The 20,596-nt window shown below is 52.8% G+C and overlaps 2 protein-coding genes across 2 annotated transcripts in view; both read left to right on the plus strand.

The window, feature by feature from the left end:
* RNF43 (ring finger protein 43) overlaps positions 1-8,490 on the plus strand; it is a gene marked incomplete at its 5' end in the record, with an annotated part of 58,352 nt that extends 49,862 nt beyond the window's left edge. The window contains 7 exons of the mRNA XM_079726316.1: positions 312-386; positions 495-626; positions 1,243-1,347; positions 2,784-2,945; positions 3,465-3,567; positions 4,585-5,940; positions 8,383-8,490. Of these exons, the coding sequence (XP_079582442.1) occupies positions 312-386; positions 495-626; positions 1,243-1,347; positions 2,784-2,945; positions 3,465-3,567; positions 4,585-5,940; positions 8,383-8,426 (1,977 nt within the window). The 3' untranslated portion in view covers positions 8,427-8,490. The remainder of the gene's footprint in view (positions 1-311; positions 387-494; positions 627-1,242; positions 1,348-2,783; positions 2,946-3,464; positions 3,568-4,584; positions 5,941-8,382) is intronic.
* Positions 8,491-11,387: 2,897 nt separating this feature from the next.
* On the plus strand, positions 11,388-17,135 carry SUPT4H1 (SPT4 homolog, DSIF elongation factor subunit; the record flags this gene model as incomplete). The annotated part of the gene is made up of 5 exons (XM_079726448.1): positions 11,388-11,456; positions 12,030-12,136; positions 15,979-16,034; positions 16,542-16,595; positions 17,038-17,135. The coding sequence occupies 5 exons, from the start codon at positions 11,388-11,390 to the stop codon at positions 17,103-17,105; spliced, it is 354 nt and encodes a 117-aa protein (XP_079582574.1). The 3' UTR covers positions 17,106-17,135.
* Between the last annotated feature and the right edge of the window lie 3,461 nt (positions 17,136-20,596).

The following is a 20,596-nucleotide window of genomic DNA, read 5'->3' on the forward strand; positions in this document are numbered from 1 at the left end:
CAGGGGCTGTGTCTTATTTGTCCTTAGGCCTAGAGCCTAGTCCACCTCCTGGCACCTACCAAATCCTGTCAGGGGTTTGTTCCATTACGAAGGGAAGGACTGAATGTTGTCCTGGAAGGCAGTGGACCTGGGTGAGCTTGGGGCGGGGCGGGGGATCCTAACCCCACCGACCCCTTGCGTGTGTTATATGTGGGAGTGTACAGAGGTGTGGTGTGTGCAGAATCCTAGGAAGGGACGTGCGGGGGCGAGGCCGGGGCGTGGACGGGCTGCGTGTCTGACCCCTGCGGGACCTCTGCTGTGTGTCTCTGCAGGCCCGGATGGCGGGGGAGCGGGGAGCCAGCGCCGTCCTCTTTGACATCACAGAGGATCGAGCTGCTGCTGAACAGGTACCCGGGACGTGGGGTGTTTGAGGAGGGGGCTGGACGGAGGAAGAGAAATGTGCCGGGGAAGAAGTCAGGACACAGCCACCCTTGTGGGCACTTTCCCTCCTACAGCTGCAGCAGCCCCTGGGGCTGACGTGGCCAGTGGTGTTGATCTGGGGTAATGATGCCGAGAAGCTGATGGAGTTTGTGTACAAGAACCGAAAGGCCCACGTGAGGATTGAGCTGAAGGAGCCCCCGTTGTGGGTAAGCACGCCAGGTCTCCAGCCCCGGCCCCAGCACCTGCTGTCACCCGCACTTTTTCCTGCGGTGACTCTCACCAAAAGCCCTTAGAGTCCTGGAGCTAAAGAGACCTTGGAAACCCTCTAGCGCAACTCTGTCCACCAGCTGTGCACCTCTAGGCAAGTTTCTTCCCCTCTCTGAGCTTCATCTGCAGAATGAACACATTGGGTCAGCTGAGCTCTAAGGTTGTTTTTCAGCATCGTGGTTTCATGGCACAGAGTAGCAGAGCCAGAATGAAACCCTGGTCCCCAGGCCCCCTGACGCCTGGCTGGTATTTCTCCATCGACTGGGAAGCTCGGCCAGCTGCTCACTGGGTAGCTTCCACCTTGCAGAGGGGTCCCTGTCCCCCTTTTTCCCAAGCACATGGGTCTCGAGATAGTACCTCTCACAGCTGACGTTGGGAGGAGTGCCCGTGGGCAGAGAGGGACCACCTAAGCCCACCTGCAACCTCATCCCCTCTGCTGGACGACTCAAGGGGCCCTCCAGTCCTCTGTGTGCCTCCTGGGCTCCTGTGTTTCTCCCGGCTTGGCCCCGCTCCTTCCAGAAGCGTGACCCTTTCCCTCTCTGCTCGCTCCCCCAGCCAGACTATGACGTGTGGATCCTCCTGACGGTGGTGGGCACCATCTTTGTGGTCATCCTGGCCTCGGTGCTGCGCATCCGCTGCCGCCCCCGTCACAGCAGACCGGTGAGGCGGGTGGGCTCCCTGGTGGAGGTGGGCGGGCGCACGTGTGGGGGGAGGTGGGGAGCGGGAAGGGCAAAGTGAGGAAGAAGGTGCCCTTACGCCCGTGGAACCGTTGACACCTAAATCCCCCGGCAACTGACTTTGCTGATTTCCAGCAGCCTCTCTCCACGAGAGTCCTCATTTGTTCATTCATTCAACAAGTAGAGTGAGCTCCTGTTCTGTGCCCGGCACTGTTCCAGGTGTTGGGGATAGTGCAGTGAGCAAAAAGACAAAAGATTCCTCCCCTCGGGGAACTTTCATTCTAGTGGAAAGAGACAGACAATAAATAGGTAAAATGAATGAGTAAACACATAAGTAAAATGTAAGTAAATAAATAAGTAAACTATACAATAAGTTAGACGGTGGTATGTGCCAGGGAGAAACATAAAATAGAAAAGGGGAGGGAGTGGAAAGGGGACAGGGTTAATGTTTAAAAGCCAGGCCAGGGAAGGCCTCATTGAGAGGATGACGTGACGGGTAAGACCCTCCACGGGTGCGGGGGTGATCGGTGCAGATACCTGGGGAGAAAGTGATTGAGGCGAGAGAACAGGAAGTGCCAGGGCCTTGAGGCAGGAGTGTGCCCGTCATGTCTGAGGAACAGCAGGACGGTCCTGCGGCTGGAATCCAGTGAGTGAGAGGGCAGAGCAGGAGGCGGGGACGGAGAGTTCACGGGGGCCCAGGGGCATTGGACTGTTAAGGCCGTTGTCAGGATTGTTTTTTTCACTCATGGGAGGGTTTTGAGCGGAAGGAGAGCCATGATCTGACCTCACCTGATCTGTGGTGAGAAACCAGCTCAGAGGCTGTGACAGGAATCCAGGGGACAGTCGTGGTAGCTTGGATTCGGGAGGTAGCAGTGGAAGTGGTGAGGATTAGTTAGCCCCTCCAGACACTTTGAAGGCAAAGCTGACAGGTGTCTAATGGACCGATCATGGAGTGCAAGAGAAGGGTCAAGAATGGCAACAAGATTTCTGGCCTGAGCAATTAAAAGAATGGAATTGCCTTTATTGAGTGGGGAAGGCTGTGGGAGGACAGGTGTGCGGTGGGGCGGTTCATGGGATTAGGAGTTCAGCGTGGGGCCTGTCAGCTTGGACGTGCCTGGTAGATATCCAAGTGGAGATGTCAAGCAGGCAGTTGGATAAAAAGTCGCTCTCATGGGTCGTCGAGGGAAGGAAAATCAATAGTATGAGTGGGGAATGGGGTCAATAGTATGAGTGGGGAATGGGATGGGAGGGCTTCGCCTGCTTGGCAGAGCCACGTGTGAACTCCGAGGATACAAACGCCTCGGAGTGGTCAAGTGGTCACGGGCTCTAACTGGGTGGCTGGGAACCCAGTACAAGCCGGAGCCCAGGGCTGAGGGAAGAGGAGCCCTTGCCCCATTCTGGCCCCACCCCTCTTCCCAGGATCCCCTTCAGCAGCGAACAGCCTGGGCCATCAGCCAGCTGGCCACCAAGAGGTACCAACCCGGCTGCAGGAGGGCCCGGGCCGAGTGGCCAGACTCGGGTAGCAGCTGCAGTTCAGCCCCTGTGTGCGCCATCTGCCTGGAGGAGTTCTCGGAGGGCCAGGTAAGGCAGGGCCGTGGTTCACCTCCATGACCAGGCTGGGGAGGGAGGCTGGAGCTCGGGGGGAGGAAGCACTTAAGGCTGGTGTGAGTGCTCGAGCTGCATCTCTGTCCTGTGTATCCTGCACAGACAGCCCTGAGGTTTGGTTATTTTCCTGGCTTTCCAGGGAAAGAGAACTACTGTTTGTTGAGTGTGTACCACGTGGCAGGCTCTGCAGTGGGTGCTTTAGAGGCATCGTCTCGTTTTAGCCTCGTGACAGTGAGGGGTGGGGGTAGATTAGTTTTTGAGCCTCATTTTACAGCAGAAAACTGTCTGTTAAGAAACTTGGCCAAGGTCATGCAGCTAAGTGGCAAAAGCCAGGTCTACTTGATATCAAAGCCCGTACCGTTTCTGTCCCACCGTGAGGTCTTTGAAAGCAGATGGCGGCAGTAAGGAGAGGGCAGAGGGAGTCGGGAACGCCCTGCTTCCTGGCCACGGCTGTAGCTACAGACACCTCTGGTTCAGACCCCTTGTTTTCTCCAGGAGCTACGGGTCATTTCCTGCCTCCATGAGTTCCATCGCACCTGTGTGGACCCCTGGCTGCATCAGCATCGCACGTGCCCCCTCTGCATGTTCAACATCGTAGGTAGGAGGTGGGCCAGGGACTCCCCTGTGTGCAGGCAGATGGGTCTAGAAGGGGCTTCCCTCTGGGCAAGTGTTTTGCCTTGAAGCTGAGGAGAAGGCAGGACTGCCTCAGTTGCTCTTTAAGCTGTGCACTGCTCGAAGGGGCCTCAACTGAGGGGGCGGCCATTCCATTGCAGGCATCTTTATGATGTATTTTCATGACAATTTTGTTGATTTTAAATCGGACTGATTTGTTTGTTTATTTATTTATTTATTTATTTATTTATTTTTGGCTGCGTTGGGTCTTTGTTGCTGTGCGCGGGCTTTTCTGTAGTTGTGGTGAGCGGGGGCTACTCTTCATTGCGGTGCGCAGGCTTCTCGTTGCGGTGCGCGGGCTTCTCTTGTTGCAGAGCAGAGGCTGTAGGTGCACAGGCTTCAGCAGTTGTGGCACGTGGGCTCAGCAGTTGTGGCTCCCGGGCTCTAGAGCACAGGCTCAGTAGTTGTGGCTCACGGGCTTAGTTGCTCCGCGGTATGTGGGATCTTCCCAGACCAGGGCCCAAACCCATGTCCCCTGCATTGTCAGGCGGATTCTTAACCACTGTGCCACCTGGGAAGTCCAAGATTTGTATATTTATTATTCCACTTTTCTGGCAATAAAGTATCCTGTTCGAACAAAACCTGGATATTATGACAATCTTCTAAAAGATGAAAGTGAAGTATCTTCAGGAAAGAGAGCCTTTTTCTAATACACCCAAAGGTGCAATGTGGGCTAGCAGTGGCCCTGGGTGCAAGTCCCCAAAGGGCTGACGGGAGGAGCAGGACTTGCCATGCATGGTGGAACCCCCAAGGAGACAACTGACCGGAGGGAGCAAGGGCATCCCTGGGCACAGGCAGGTTAGGAGCATCCTCGGCCATCCAAACTCTGATGGAGCTTGCGGGCGATACAGGCTCAATAAGTACGCTACAGCCACGCTTTTCTGAATGTACCCTCCTTCCGTTTGTGGAGTCCAACACTTGTGCTCTTGGTTCTCTCTTCCAGAGGGAGATTCGCTTTCTCAGTCCCTGGGACCATCTAGATCTTACCAAGAACCAGGCCGAAGACTCCACCTCATTCGCCAGCATCCTGGCCATGCCCACTACCACCTGCCTGCTGCCTACCTGTCGGGCCCTTCCCGGAGTGCAGCGACTCGGCCCACACGGCCTGGTCCCTTCCTACCATCCCAGGAGCCAGGCGTGGGCCCTCGGCACCACCGCCTCCCCAGAGGCGCACATCCCCGGGCTCCAGGTGAACCGCAGCGCCTGGCCGTGGCCCAGAGCCCCTCCGCGCAGGGCTGGGGGCTGAGCCACCTGCGGTGCACTTTGCAGCACCCTGCCACCTGCCCCATGCCCCCACGCCGGGCCAGGCCTCACGACAGCAGCGGGTCTGGAGAAAGCTACTGCACAGAACGCAGCGGCTACCTGGCAGACGGGCCAGCCAGCGACTCCAGTTCAGGGCCCTGTCACGGCTCTTCGAGTGACTCAGTGGTCAACTGCACAGACGTCAGCCTGCAGGGCATCCACGGCAGCAGTTCCACCTTCCGAAGCTCCCTGAGCAGTGACTTTGACCCCCTGGTATACTGCAGCCCTGAGGGGGAGCGCCGGCGGGAGGAGGCTCAGCCCAGCATGACCTCTCGGCCCCGTTCTTTGGACTCAGTGGTGCCCACAGGGGAAACCCAGGTTTCCAGCCATGTCCACTACCACCACCACCGGCACCACCACTACAAAAAGCATTTCCAGTGGCACGGCAGGAAGTCTGGCCCAGAAACTGGAGTCCCGCAGTCCAGGCCTGCCATTCCTCGGACACAACTCCAGCCAGAGCTGCCTTCACCCGATCCGCAAGCAGCCAGATCCAACCCAGCAGCCCCGTCAGGACAGCTCCCCAGCCCACAACGGCCCAGGGCGCTCACCGAGCCAGCCCCTGGGCCAGCGGATGCCTCCAGCCCCAGCCCTGGTCCCAGCAGCCTCTTCCACTTGCAGAAATCCAGCCTCCCTGTCCGACACACACAGAGGAAACGGCGGGGGAATGCCTCAGAGCCCTCCCCAGCCTCTCGACCCCAGGACTTGGCCGCACACCGAGTGTGCCAGAATTTTCCCCATTATGGCCCCAGCTTGGCATACCCTTGGTCCCCAGAGGCCCACCCATTGATCTTCGGACCTCCGGGCCTGGACAGGAGGCTGCTACCAGAAACCCCAGGCCCTACTTACCCAAGTTCACAGCCGGTGTGGTTGTGTCTGACTACACGCCAGCCCCTAGGACCGTACCCATCTGGGGAGGGGCCTTCCGAATGGAGTTCTGACACCCCAGAGGGTAGGCCATGCCCTTACCCACACTGCCAGGTGCTGCCAGCCCAGCCTGGTGAGTTTTCAGGGGAAATGGGTCTGGCGGGGACAGGAGACTAGAGCTGGATATGGCAGAACGGGTGAAGTCATCCAAAGGGTTGATGGAAGCTGAGAAGGTTCCAGCAGGGGTGACATTCAAAATAGTGGACAGCTGGCATAGCGTAGGATGCTGGCTCTGCCAGGTGTTAATCCTTTAGTTGCCAGATCCTAGGGAGGTCTCAGGTGAGGTACCAGTGTGGCTGAGACAGCAGAAAGTACTTGGGGTGGCTTGGGGCAGCAGCTCCATCATGAGTGTTTCAATACTTTAAAAATTGGTACTGCTGAGCATATAGCTCAGTATTAGCTGTAAATACAAAGAAGGCCAAGAACTGTTCCTTGCTCTTGAGGAGAGCAATGGACAAATAGTTACTGAAAACCATAATCCCAGGCCATATGAGATCTTATAGGAGAAATAACTACAGATAACCATAATTCTGGGCTATATGAGAAGAGCTATGTGAATGATGCAAAAAAAAAAAAAAAAAAAAAAAAGGAGAGAGATCACAGGTGGTTCGTAGCAGCCCTGTGGTTTTCTCCTTTCCCCTGGGTAAAAGAACTACTAGGGCTTTCCCTTCTATGCATCTTTGTTAATCAGACTGACTTCATTTTCTTGGGGACTCAGTGCATCCCTATTACTGTATTGCAGCCAATGGTGATCATGTAAACCCTTGACTTTAACTGGGTATTTATTTGCTCAAATCCTCCTCTTCCTCTTCCGGATCCCCCAACCCCTACTCTTCCCCATCTTTTCCCATTGTGTGGATGACACAGCTCTTTGCCTACAGCCATCACTAGGAGGACCCCTCTGCCCTCAAAGGTCCTGAAATATAAGACTTTGGGGTCTAGGAATCCTACAGGCAGGACCTGAGAGCTGCTACCATCCATCCATTCATTTCTTCCTTCCATTTTTCTTTCTGCGTTGTATGCTTGCTATGTGCTAGGTTCCAGGCTCTGAGGACATGGAACTTGTCAACCAGGAGACCCAAGTCTGTGGAGAGATAGGCATGCAAGCTGTTATAGTATAGAAAACAATTGCTTCCATAGGGCCATGTAATGCAGATTTGGCCACGTGTTTGGTGGTTCCTTTTGCATCCTGTCATGTGTATACTATCAGTGCTGCCAGTGCCAGAGCACTACCTCCCCTCTCTCTCTCAAACTCGTAACTGGTTTCAATGCCTCCCTTTCCCCTGCTCTTCAGATCTAATCCACGCCAGGTTCTGTTAACCATGTCTCTGCTCGCTTTACCATATTCTCCTCCAGTACTGCTGGCCCCTGTCCACGTCTTAGGTGCAGCCTAAAGGTCGGGGCGGGAGCCCCCCGGCTCCTCCCTTGCCTCTCACAGGGCCGTGAAGGCGGGCCCTGCACAGCAGTGTCGTGTCCTGTAGGGCCGCACGGTACTGTGATCCTGCTCACCTACCCTCCGTTCTGCTGCCGGGGTCATCCTCCTCAAACAAACTCTCTAGAAATCTTCACATGTTCTGCTTTGTTCAGAGTAAAGAAAAGTCCAACCTGGTCTGGCCTTCAAGGCCCTCGTACCAGCCAGCCCCCATCTTCCTTCCCAACCTTATTCTCCACTCTTCCTCTTCCCTTCCCCTGCTCCAAGCTTTAGCCAAACCAGGTAAACACTTCCTGCAGTTTCTGCAGCCCAGAATATTCTGCTGCCTTCCTGTTCCCATAAATCTAATTCTTCCCTATTCCTGCAGGACGAGCTCATTTATCCCCACTTTCAGGAAGCCCATCTTTTTTTTTTTTTTTTTTGTGCGGTACGCGGGCCTCTCACTGTTGTGGCCTCTCCCGTTGCGGAGCACAGGCTCCGGACGCGCAGGCTCAGCGGCCACGGCTCACGGGCCCAGCCGCTCCGCAGCAGGTGGGATCTTCCCGGACCGGGGCACGAACCCGTGTCCCCTGCATCGGCAGGCGGACTCTCAACCACTGCGCCACCAGGGAAGCCCAGGAAGCCCTTCTAGATGCTCCACTTGGACATGATCTTTCTCCTTCCGTGATTCATCTCTTATGAACCCAGTCCTGCCCCCATTGGCATAATTGCCACTTACGTGCACACCTTTTCTCCGACAAGGTTGTCAGGTCCCCGCTTAGTCTTTTTGGTCTTCTGTTTGGCACATGGTAGCAGGCCAGATCCACAAGCGCTTAATAAATATTTATTGGGCGAATGAATGAATAGTAAGTATTGGTAACACACTGGTTGCTAGCTATGTATCTCTTTCTCTAGATTGGGTTTTCTCTCCCCTGTGTCCCAACGGGGGCCCCTCTCAGCCTTCAATCTGATCACCCTTCTGGACCCATTCCCTGCTCCTGCCTCTCTCTAGTTCCCTCCCAGCCATACTCTCTTGCCGGTGGAACAAGCAGAAGACTGGCCTGACCCTCAGTGACCTCTTTCCTCCTCTCCCTCTAAATGCAGGCTCAGAAGAGGAGCTCGAGGAGCTGTGTGAACAGGCCGTGTGAGATGTTCAGGCCGAGCTCCGACCGAGGGTGCTCGCCAGATGACTCAGGGCCCTACCTGGCACAGAGTCCTGCTCCTGAGAAAAGAAAGAACCTCAGAAAACACCCCTCTGTTTTGCCGTACCTCCTGGAACCACTGGCAGAGGAGTGTGATGGTGGGCGGCAGGAGGTGGTGTCTCCCGCTCCCAGCTCCAGACCTTGTCTGCGGAAGCATCTGCAGTGCAGCACGTCTGTGTCCAGCCAGGCAACCAGCTACCACGTGTGTGGGGTGGCTCCCCTGCAGGCTGGGACTTTTTGAGAGCAGGAAGCTAGGCATAGGTAGATCGCTATTATAAAGGTGGGCCTCCTTCCCCAGCCCCAGCAGGTCTCCCTCATTCCAAGCCTCATGTTCATACCAGCAAACGGGTCCAGCTGAACGCATGACCCTTCTCACCTCCTTGCTTGGGAGAGTCCTGCACACCGGCTTTGGCTCCTCCTTGGTAAGGCTGCTGCATCAGCGGCAACCCTGGTTCTTATCATTTTCCTTCTTTGCAAAAAGATCAGGAGCATAGGTGAGCCCTGAGCCCTAAGAAGGGGGGGCTTTGCAGTTTCACCAGGCAGGGCCTCCCCTGGTGCACAAGGGAGGATGTTTTCCCCTCCTTGTCCGTACTTGTCAGATCCACTATATTAAGTCAGAGGGGAAGCCAGGGTGTGCAGTTCCGTCCCTGATGTGGTACAGCACTTCGAAGAAACTGGGTCGAAGCCTCGGATCGTCAAACTCCCTTGTCACTCCAGCAGCCTCAGTTCCTCTGGGGGTAGGGGTGAGGGTAGTGGGAAGGGAATAGCTCTTCCTCGGGGACCTCCTATCTCAAAGTCCCAAAGTAGGCGGAAAGAAGAGGATTTCTGCTGGACTTTATTTAGGAAGAGGAAGGAAGGAGGGTAGAAAAGGCAAAATTACAGCTGAACAAGGAAGTTTTCTCTGGGCGTTTTCTCTCAGACCAGGGATAGGGAACGGGAGAACAAAGGAGAGGTAATATGGGGCCCTTGGGATTAGATGGCCCAGAGGCCCGGCTTCCCAGTATAAGCCATGCAGGCCAGAGGCACACAGGAAGGAGTGGAGTTGGAGCAGGAAGCCTGGCCTGGGCAGCTGGTATCGAGGGGGCAAGGGCTGAGGGGCCTCCTCAGGGTGCCACGCACCCCAGGGCGCTTGGACCGTTGCTGGCCCCTCAGGCATCATCCCATTTGGAATGTGAATGTGGGAGCAAGGTGGGCACAGGACCCCACCTGGGAATGTTCTTCCCTCTAAGTCAGTGGGGAACTAGCACCTAGGCACCCACGTGGGTATTTATATCTGAACAGACAGAAAGACGCTTGAATCAGGCACTATGTTGAGAAATGTATTTATTTGCTAATATATTTATCCATAAATTCCATCTGGTCTCATCGTTTTCTTCTGTCATGACTGTCACTCAGGGTAACAACTTTGTCTTCTACGTGGGCAAAGATCAATTATTCCTGATATCAGAGGCTAGGCTCTGACTTATGAAAGGACAGAGTGGAGTGGTGGGCTTGGCTTGTAAGCCCCTAAAAGCGTGGTTTACTGAGATCAGGGAAAGAGAAAGTATGACTGGATTCTCATTGTGGTTCAGGGCGTTATCTGTACTATTATTGTACTGTTTACTTCACACTCTATAATGCTTCAGGGACTTTCTTTGTGACCCTGGGCAAATACTCAGATATCTTTGAGTATACTCAAATACCCTGGTGCCTTTTTCCACCCGTGAGATGGGCCCACTTCACGGAGTTGTTGGAGAGCTCCGTGAGACAAGAGAGTGAACTGTGTTCCAAGGTAGAAAGTATGCAGTGATAGAGAACATCCTAACCCCAGTCACAGAGCCCATCTGAGCACGACACGGGACGGGCACCAGCAGCAGACGGGTCTTGAAGAAGCTCAGTTCCCATTTAGGAGGCCTGGTTGGGAAGATAGAGCAGCAGGGCCTGAAACTATTTATATCCCAAGCTCCAGTTCAGATAAACACAAACGACTGTGCTCTGCCTACACACGGGACTACTGTGAGGATCAGCAGAGCTGGTGCTATTGGAGGTATGAGGAATTCCACAGGGCCTCACAAAGCACATCTTCCCTTTCTGTTTCTCCAGGAAAGGTATGTTAGAGGCGGTCGTTGTCTGGTGCGCAGTTCTGAACCAGAGAGAAAGGCATTTAGCATCCCATAGGGTGAAATTTAAAAAAAAAAAAAAAGACACAATCTCCTACAGATGATCTGAAGTAAAGGAACTGTATCTAAATGCTAAAAGCTGCACAAAGCGTAAATTATCAGCTGGAACGTGGAAACGTACATAAAGAGCTTTTAGAAATAATTAAATATGCATTTTTTCGGCCGTCTGCTCACCGGCCAGCGTTCCTGTGGACGCAAGTGGAAACCCAATCACGCTCCCTCCCTGTTAGGAATGGGGGGGCGGCCCCTGGATTTCTTCTCGTCTCTGCAGAGATAATCCACAGGGAGGCAGTGGACTCGCTGGCTCTGCGCTTTTAAGACGGGAAGACAAAACAGAATCTCCGCTGTCATCCAGGATCCTCCAGGGGACCGGAGGCCCGGTGCCAGCGGCCTAGATCAAACGGTCCGCGCGCCGGGATTCCGCCCGGGTCGCGACGCGCGCGCAGGCGCCAACCGCGCCGCACCTCCCCCACGGGCCCCGCCCACAGGCCCAACGGCCGCCGGGCCTCGCCCTCGCGCCGGCCCAGGTGGCGGGGGTGCGCGCCGGCACAGGTGACTCCCGGCCGGCCCCGCCTCCTGGCGGGAGAAACCATTTCCTAAGGCGGGTGGAGGGGCGGGGCCGGCGGCCTCCCAAGCCGGAAGAGGAAGTCTGGGACACCGGAAGTGCGGGCATTCTGGGTAATTTGCTATTTACTTCCTGCGAGAGGAGATTGTGTCTCCTTCCTTCGTTGTTCTTCCGTGGGAGAAGATGGCCCTGGAGACGGTGCCGAAAGACCTGCGGCATCTGCGGGCTTGTTTGCTGTGTTCGCTGGTCAAGGTGTCTGTGGGGAACCTGGTTGTACGGGCGATGGGGGACCAAGCTGGGGGAAAGTGGGTGGAACAGGGCTACAGGAACAGTGAGGAGAGAAGTCAGGTCCAGGACCCAGGGGGTGGCAGGGGGACGTGGGAAGCAGCAGGAGGCCATCGTTTAAGTCGGTAGGAACGCAGGCAAATCTTGCAGCCGTGGGCATGGGCGTTCTCACATGCCTTCGCGACTTCAGCTCTCAGCACAGGCCTGACCCTTTACAGACGTTCAGTGAACTTCTGTTATAGCCGAAGGACATTAGGAATTGGAGGAGGGTGGGGATCTGCAGCTGAGGGAGTAGTCGGAGAAGGTGCCTGACCCCACGGAGATTTAGGGGAAGGAATAGGTAAAACGCAATTGGGAACAAGAGAAGAAGGATTGTGAGAGTGGAACTTAGGAAAGGGGCTGTAGGAATGGTGGGTGGGGGACCTGATGAGACAGAACCAACATAGGGAGCCTTGTACTTCACCAGGTACAAGTATGGGGAAAGCTGTTTTTTCTTTTCGCCTTGTTCACGCTCACCTCTCTCCTTTTTTCCCCTCCCAGACTATAGACCAGTTTGAATATGACGGCTGTGACAATTGTGATGCATACCTTCAGATGAAGGGTAACCGAGAGATGGTATATGACTGCACCAGCTCTTCCTTTGATGGGTAAGCCCTTTAGATTGCTGCATTCCTTCTTTTACATTACCCGTATCCCACCAAGTAAATGTGGACAGACTCTTGAGACCCTAATCCTAGTTGGTCTCAAAGTTATTTTGAGACACACTAGTCCTGTGCTGTCCAGTACAGTAGCCACTAGCCATGTGTGGCATGGAGTACCTGAAATGTGGCTAGTCCAAGTTCAGATATGCTTTACCTGTAATGTGTACAGTGGATTTCAGAGACTCAGCACAAGGAAAAAGAATGTAAAATATCTTGATTTTTCTTGTTTTAATCACATGCCGGAATAATAATACTTTGAATATGTTGGGTTAAATGAAATATATTATTGAAGTTAATTTCACCTCTTGTCTTTACTCCTTTAACATGGCTACAGAAAATTTTAAAAATGACTTGCGTGGCTTTCATTATATTTCCACTGGACAGGTCTTCACTAGACTATTAGCTCATTGCTGATAGGGACTGTTTATGTCATGCACCATGACCTGGCATAGGGCCTGGAGGGTGACGGATACTTAATACACATTTGTTGAATGTATGAAGATCCTTTTTGAAAATGAAGGGTAAATTTTGGCCCCAAAGCTGATGCTTTTAGATATCTCTAAGAGGCCCTAAGAGAAAAGTTTTCCCTTGGTGAGATTGCCCAGTGGCGGGAAGGGGAATGAGAGAAGTGTGAGTGGCTAGGTCTCAATTTTCCTTCCCCAAGGGAGGAGCCAGAGGGCAGTATTCTTTGGGGGTTAAGTTTCTTTTGGTTTCTAGGCCAATTAAGGGTCTACATGCAAACTGGGCCCAAACCAGTGCATGCTAAAGTTCCTTCAAGGTGGGCCAACTTCATTCCTCCTTTGTTTGCCTTTAAGGAAGAGTAAAGGATTGAGCAAAACAGATGTTGTCGTGGAACCTTTACTTCGTACATATGTACACGTGCATGTGCACGCTCAGATACTCCGGTTCTTCATTCGTTAGCACTGTTACCATCCAGTGCTAACAAATGAATGGGCTCCCATCTGTGGCTGCTGTGAGAGATGGCAAGAGTTACACAATGAGATACTTACAAGTGAGAGAGACGCAGTGTAAAGTTTTGCATGTTAGGGTTTTGTTTTTCTTTGTTTAAAATCTGGTAAAATATATATAAATTTTTTTTGCCATTTTTAAGTGTAGAATTCATTCAACGGCATTAAATATATTCATATTTTTGTGCAACTATTACCACCATCTATCTCCAGAACTTTTTTTTTTTTTTTTTGCCACACGGCATGTGGGATCTTAGTTCCCCCACTAGGGATCAAACTCGCGCCCCCTGCATTGGAAGCGTGGAGTGTTAACCACTGGACCGCCAGGGGAGTCCCTCCAGAACTTTTTTCATCTTCTCATTTCCTCCTCCCCGCAGCCCCTGGCAACCACCATTTTACTTTCCCTGTGAATTTGATTAGTCTAGGTACTTCCTGTAAGTGGAATCTTACAATATTTGTCCTTTTGTGATTGGTTCATTTCACGTAGCATAATGTCTTCAAGGTTTATCCATATTGTAGCATGTGTCAGAATTTCCTTTTTAAGCTTAATAATATCCCATTTTATGTATATACCAAATTTTATATATCTGTGCATCTGTTGATGGACACGTGGATTGCTTCTACCTTTTGGCTGTTAGGAATAATGCTACCATGAACATGGCTTTACAAATACCTGTTCAGGTCCCTGCTTTCACTTCTTTGGGGTATATATACAGAAGTGGAGTTGCTGGATTATTCTATGTTTAACATTTTGAGGAACTGCGATACTGTTTTCTATAGCAGCAGCATTTTACATTCCCACCAGCAGAGTACAAGGGTTCCAGTTTCGCCACATCCTTGTCAGCACTTGTTACTTTCTGTTTTTTGTTTTGTTTTTGATAATAGCTGCTCTGTTGGGTGTGAAGTGCTATCTTATGGTTTTGATTTGCATTTCCTTAATGATTAGTGATGTTGAGCATCTTTTCATGTGCTTATTGGCCATTTGTATATCTTTGGAAAAAAGTCTCTTCAAATATAATTCAGTTATAAAAACTTGGAAATAACTACAGCTTCTAAGCAAGAAGTCTCTGAGGACTCCCATCTTTGGGCCACGGTTCTGGGTTTTACATTAAGTGACAACTCTGATATTGTCAGTGTCTTACTAAAGGATTGTCAAGAGAGTTCTGAAGCATGCTATGTTCAATTAAAAAACAAAAGGTTATGACCATTTATCAGAGTCTGGGCATAATAGCTGCACGTGTCCAGGTTAAGCTGTCATTGTTTTCGAGTTCCTTAAGAGTTGAGTTGATGATGAGAACTGAGCAAGTAGAGTTTTTTGCCCATTTTTGAATGAGGTTTTTGGTTTTTTGTTGTTGAGTTGTAGGAGTTATTTATGTATTCTGGTGCGTAATAGGATTCAAAGAGTGAGGATATCAAAGGCTAAAGGAGATCAGAGGAGGGCTTGATGAACTCAGCCCGAAGTGGAGGAGATAGCGTATGAGCCAGGCTCTTAATTAAGGAAAGACGTACAGGATTTTTGAGGAGGTTGAGATGAGAGAAAAGTAGAAAAAGCGTTCTAAACAAAGGGACTGACCCGAGCAAAGGCATGGGGTGGGAAAACCAGGGTATGTTTGCAGAATGGTGGGAATTCTGTTCAGTTTAAATCGTAAGGTTGGATAACAGACACTAAGGCTGGAAGGATAGATTGTGAAGGACAGAGGAGAATATACTTTTGGTCAGAAGAACAGCCTGCATACGTGCCTACCCCAGACTGGTCTGCCGGGCCAGGGCAAGTATTACCCTACCTGCCACCCCTGGAGGTGGGGTCAGTTCCACTCAAAGCATATAGCTGAGAATGTAGGATTTGGATGGGGAGGGAGCCTTCCCAAATAAGAGTCCAGGATTGCTACCAAGAGAAGGGGGAATGAGAAGGGGGAATGGATACTGAGGAGGCAGTCAACAAATACCAGTGCCTGGTACAGATCTGTCACAGGAGGCGATCAGTAAGTATTTGATCGAATGGGGGAATGACAAAAGTGACCTCTGTAGCTTCTTTTTTGTTTTTTTTTTTAGTTGGGGTATAGTGACCTCTGTAGCTGCTGAAAGCACCTGAAGCTTACCTGTCCTGCTCGGAAGCAGGCTTCTGGCCCTTGCGTAGCCTCTGTTGCCTGTGCTCTGGGATTAGAGCTACCCTGAGAAGAGTGATTAGGATAATAAAGGAGAGCTCGTGTTTACTTAGCACCTACTCTGTGCTAGGGCTTTTCATATGTTAGCTCAACCTTCTCGTTTCATCTTACTGATGAAATTCTGAGGGAGGTCTCCATACGTGTGTCAGGCTGTACAGCTCATTAAAGGCAGAGCTTGCTTAAGTCTAACTTGTTTCTAGTAAGAGGACCCATTGTTTTGACTCACCCTCCCCTTTGCACCAGGCTCCAGGCCTCAGTGGTTGTGTTGGTTGTAATCAGTAATGCCATCTACCTCAAAAGCTGTCCCATTTCCCAGGGAATCGGTAGGCCAAGGGTGCTTTTGAGCATGGCGAGATAGTCTTTGGGGGTTGATGACTGACCTGTGACTGGTGGGCCAGGGACATAAGTGCAAAGGACCTTTGTCAGTACTAGCTCTGAGTCAGTCCCTTCCCAGCACTAGAACTTAGTTTCCCCTGCTTTCTGGTAGAAACTCAATACTTGGCTTTTTCCTAGGTTTCCTCTCCCAGAACTTTTGTGCTGGCTGGGAACAGAGTAAAGGGGCAGGGTGGGGGGGCGGGGCGGGCAGTTCCCTTGGTCTCTCTGTTCTCTAGTAGAGGCAACTCAGGCTGACTGTCTATTTCTTTCCCCTTTCTAGAATCATTGCGATGATGAGTCCAGAGGACAGCTGGGTCTCCAAGTGGCAGCGAGTCAGTAAGTGTCTCCCTTTCTCTTTATCCTGGCCTGGTTGTGTTGTCAGGGCCAGGGTGCGTGTGGGGGAGTCTTCAATCAGTGGGTAGGTGGCCCCAGAGTGAGAACGATGAGGTTGGAGGAAAGCCAAGGAAAGTGTCCTGTGTCCGTCATTTAACACTTAGAGCCAAAAGAAGCGATTGCTCTTCTCTGGGAGTTGGCGGCATTTCTTTCATTTTTAGCTTAAGCTTCCATTTGGTCTTTAGTTGTAATTCACTCTTTTTTTTTTTTTTTTTGCGGTACACGGGCCCCTCACTGTTGTGGCCTCTCCCGCCGCAGAGCACAGGCTCCGGACGCGCAGGCTCAGCGGCCATGGCTCACGGGCCCAGCCGCTCCGCGGCATGCGGGATCCTCCCGGACCGGGGCACGAACCCGTGTCCCCTGCATCGGCAGGCGGACCCCCAACCACTGTGCCACCTGGGAAGCCCTGTAACTCACTCGTAAGCTGCAGTCTCTTTTCTTCTCTTTCAGGTAACTTTAAGCCAGGTGTATATGCGGTGTCGGTCACTGGTCGCCTGCCCCAAGGTAATAATAATCATAGTAACGGCCAATGTTCATTTACTGTGCCAAGCTCTATGGAAGTTTCTTATGTGAATTAATGCCAGTCCTCACAACTCTATGAGGGAAAGCAAATCTCAGAGAGGCTAAATAACTTGTCCAAGGTCACCCAGCTAGTAAGTAACGAGCCAGAATTTGGGGACCCGGGCATCCTGGCTCCAGAACCCTTGCTTTTGACGACTACAATGTGTCTCTCTTTTTCTTCTCATTCTTACCAAGTCATTGCCAAGCACTTGCCTGGATCTTCAAGGGTGACAAGCCGACCACGCAGTTCGGTTGATGAGCCGTCCGGGAACTCCAGTTTGCTTAGAGCGCGCCACCCCTTCCCCTCACCAAGTGGTCCCCGAGGGACCTTTCTTATCTTCTGGAGTCTTCTTCCCTCACAGAGCTGTTTCTTTTCCTGCTGCAGGAATCGTGCGGGAGCTGAAGAGTCGAGGCGTGGCCTACAAATCCAGAGACACAGCCATCAAGACCTAGCGAGATGCACGGCCGCCAGCGTCTTTGCTCCTTGTCTCTGCCTCTGCTTATTTTTTGTTGTGAAACTAAATGGGCAGAACTTCAAATACGTGCCGCCCTCCGATTCTGAGGTTCAGCAGACTGTTGAGAGAGCAGCACAGTGTGTCCCTGGGCCATTTTACCTTCTCTGGGCTGCTGTGGGGTGGGAGTGGTTTGGGTTGGGGGATTAGCGGAGACTGACTTCAGTGGGGAGTAGGATGCGGGCCTTCCTACGCACAGCCCGGGGCTGCGCCCTTGCGCATGGGTAGGACTCTGGGTCACATGCCAGCAAACACGAACCCCTAGGAATGCTCTTAAGCCCCTAACAGATGCCTTGCCTCCCTCCTCCTTTGTCTTAACTGGGCACAGTGAGAACTCGTCGCCCAGGAGCCATCTTCCCAGAGCAGCAGAGGCCCTTCTCCTCCTCGTCATCTGTCTCTGAGCCTCCAGGATTGTAGCCTTTCTAGTGAGCTTCCCTGGGTCTCAGAGGTCTGCTGTCCTGAGTCTCGGCAACCCCGTCAGCCTGGTCGTCCTGGTGTCTGGTGGTCGCAGCCTTCTGCCCGCCAGACCTGGCACAGCAGGTGTCCCTTGAAGAAATCCTGAGGCTTCCTCGTATCACTTGCCCTTGACCCTGTTTAAAACCTTTTTTCCCTTCTTTGTTTTCTTCTTTTTTTCTGTTCTTCCTATACCTTAGGCCCACCAGTGACGCCCGTGACCCCCGTTCCCCTACTTTCCTGCGTTCCCCTAACTGGAGACCCTCAGGTTGCTGCTGGGTCTTGGTCTGGCTAGTTCGTGCCTCTCCTTTTCTCTCTGGCCTAGTAAGAGGGCCTTGAGTGATGTCACGGTATTGGCCAAGGTGAGTTATTTGTTTTGGAATTAGATAGTTACCATAAATTCTCATTTACTTAAATTTCCACAGAAAATCCTGTTAAGTGTCCTCATTTTTATTTCCCTAAGTTTCTTATTCCCCATCTGCAAAACGAAAGTGATTACATCCTATTTACCTCAGGATTTTTGTGATTCTAAAAATAAAGCAATGTGAAAATTCTGTAACTTAAGTTTTATAAAAGGTAAAACTCATTTGCTCTCCTTTATTCGTCATTCTTCAGTATATGCAGCATGTACACAATCCACCAGAATAGTGGGGGAAGTGCCTGGAACGGGCGCGCGGGCAGAGCTCTGACTCGGGCAGGGGTGCCTGCGCTGGGGCTTGGCGTCTTAGCCGCCTGGTGTTGCTAGTGAGTCAGTGTCTCCTGTTACCTGTGACCTGGACCGTGTGGGAAGGAGGGAGAGATGCTGCCTCTCCGGTGACCCTCCCAGGCCCAGGGGAGGAAGCTGGGACTGGCCCAGGCGCTCATGTCACCATTCACGGGTCCTGTCAAACCAGAACCGTTCTCTGATGCCTTCAAGCTCAGGGAGCGGTCTGTTAACCCCAATCCCAACTGAGCTTTTCCAGGACTTTCCCAGCCCAGCACGCTGAGCTCCAGGGGCGGCGGTTTCTGTCGTTCGGTCTCAACCTGAAAGAAGCCTTGGGAAACAACCCCACCAGGCTAGAGTTTACGTCCCGGAGGGAAGACGTGGGTGTTAGCAAGAGTGCCGGGGCCACGCAGCCGACACCCAACTTTCACTGGCTTTCTCAGAAAGTCCCTTGGAAATCCCCAGCCGCCGTCCCGCGTGTCCGACCCGGACGTGGCTGCTCGGCGAGAATGGAAACAGTTGCGGGGGGCGGGGCGGGGGCCAGAGGAGCTGTGCGCCGATAACCACACTGCCGCCGCCTCGGCCCCACACCCGGCGGCGCCCCAACTGTCAGCCTCGCCGGAAGCGAGAGACAGGCGCTGGCGGCTGTGGGGGAGGGCGGCCGGCCGCAGTGCCCGGATCTCAGTCTCCGTGCGCCCCGCCGCTCCTGCGGGGGGCTGCGTCTGACTTGGCTCTCGTGCTTTCTCTCGGTGGTCCAGACGGGCGCCGAGGTGCCGGAGTGCTGTCCTCTGTTGGGAACCCCAAGAAGCTGAAGCACGGACCGGTGGCTCACTGCCCGCGAGTGAGCAGTGCTGCGGGCGACGGGGAGGTTCCGGGCGCCGGCACCCCCGTGCGTGAGGGCTGCGCCCCGCCTGGGAGCCCGTCCCGTCGAAGTCTCAGCCCCATTCTGACCGCTGAGGTCCCACATCTGCCCGAAGCTCTCAGTCTCCTGCTTAGTAGTCTGGCTTCTCTCCTTGAGCAAGGCAAGCCTCCTCCGCAGTCCAACAAGGATGCACTCAAGTCAGAAACAGTGGTGGCCGGGCTGCCTTCCCCTTGCCTGCCTGCTCCTCATCCTTCACCGCGGCGTCAGGGTCTCCCCCAGATGGAGGGGCTAACCGGCAGTGCGTGCAGCCTCCGGCCCAAAGCAGGGGTTGGTAGCTGATGGAACAAGGGTCCGAACGTTCCGGTCTTGGAGGGAGCGATTTTCCCAAGAGTAATGGGACGGGCTGGCGAGGGCCTAACCTTCAGGTTTAGGGACTGAGGTCTCACTCCTCTGGCATGGCCGTTACCTTCATAGTGCCAGCCTGTCTATAACCTGCTATTAATTCTCGAGTCCCCTCCCTGACACCTGGGGTGTGTGTGTGTGTGTGTGTGTGTAAAGGCGACAGGTAGAAAATGTTTAAGAACAGACTAATAACATCTCAGTCTGTCTGGAAGTCTGGTTCATGTTTGGTATCCGTCAAGCCTTTCATTTAAATAGCATTTTACAAGTCGACAAGGGGGCTTTCACATCCATTATCTTATTTGATCCCCCAAAACCCCTGTGCCAAAGTTAACATCCTTAGGTAATGATGCACAGGCTGAGGCTCAAAGAGTTAAAGTGACTTGGTCATGATCAAGTAGTGGAGGCTTAGCTCAAGAAATGTCTGGTTTAGGGCTGCGTTCTCACGCAGTTCTCCCCAGACGCAGCAGCTTTGCTCCCTTCATGATTTTTCCACAGAACCAGCAAGCTGCATGTGCCTGCACGCCGAGCTGCCCTAACCCGCCTACCCCCACCACCTACAATCGCTAGGTCTTCAAGTCCAAAACTAGCCAGAGAGGGGGAGACAGTGTGGGGAAATGGCCAGAGAGGAGATACTCGGGATTTACTCAAGGATCCCTGTGCAGAGCATGGGGAAACTGGTCCAGTCCTCCAATTCCTGCCTGGCTGCATCTTCTGTTCCATTCCATCAGCTCTTGGGTATCTGCTGGCCTGTGCCAGGTCTCTCCAACCTCTCCCGCTATTTTCTGCTCACCACCTTCCTCCGCCTGCAGCCCAGTTATGGCCCCTTCACGCTCCACTGGAACTAGGGGCAGTGTCCCTGCCTCAGCCCTGCTGCTTCCACCACCCGCTAGCCCTGACTTTTCTAAGTCACTTTACTTCTCTAAAAGAAGTTTCCTCTTCAAACAAATGCAGTGGACAAAACTCTGGTGTTAGTTGACAGGATAGTGGTTCCTCGTGAAAGGTGGGGTGAGGG

The sequence above is a fragment of the Hyperoodon ampullatus genome (assembly GCF_949752795.1).
Source record: "Hyperoodon ampullatus genome assembly, chromosome: 19".
In the NCBI taxonomy this organism is placed as follows: Eukaryota; Metazoa; Chordata; class Mammalia; order Artiodactyla; family Ziphiidae; genus Hyperoodon; species Hyperoodon ampullatus.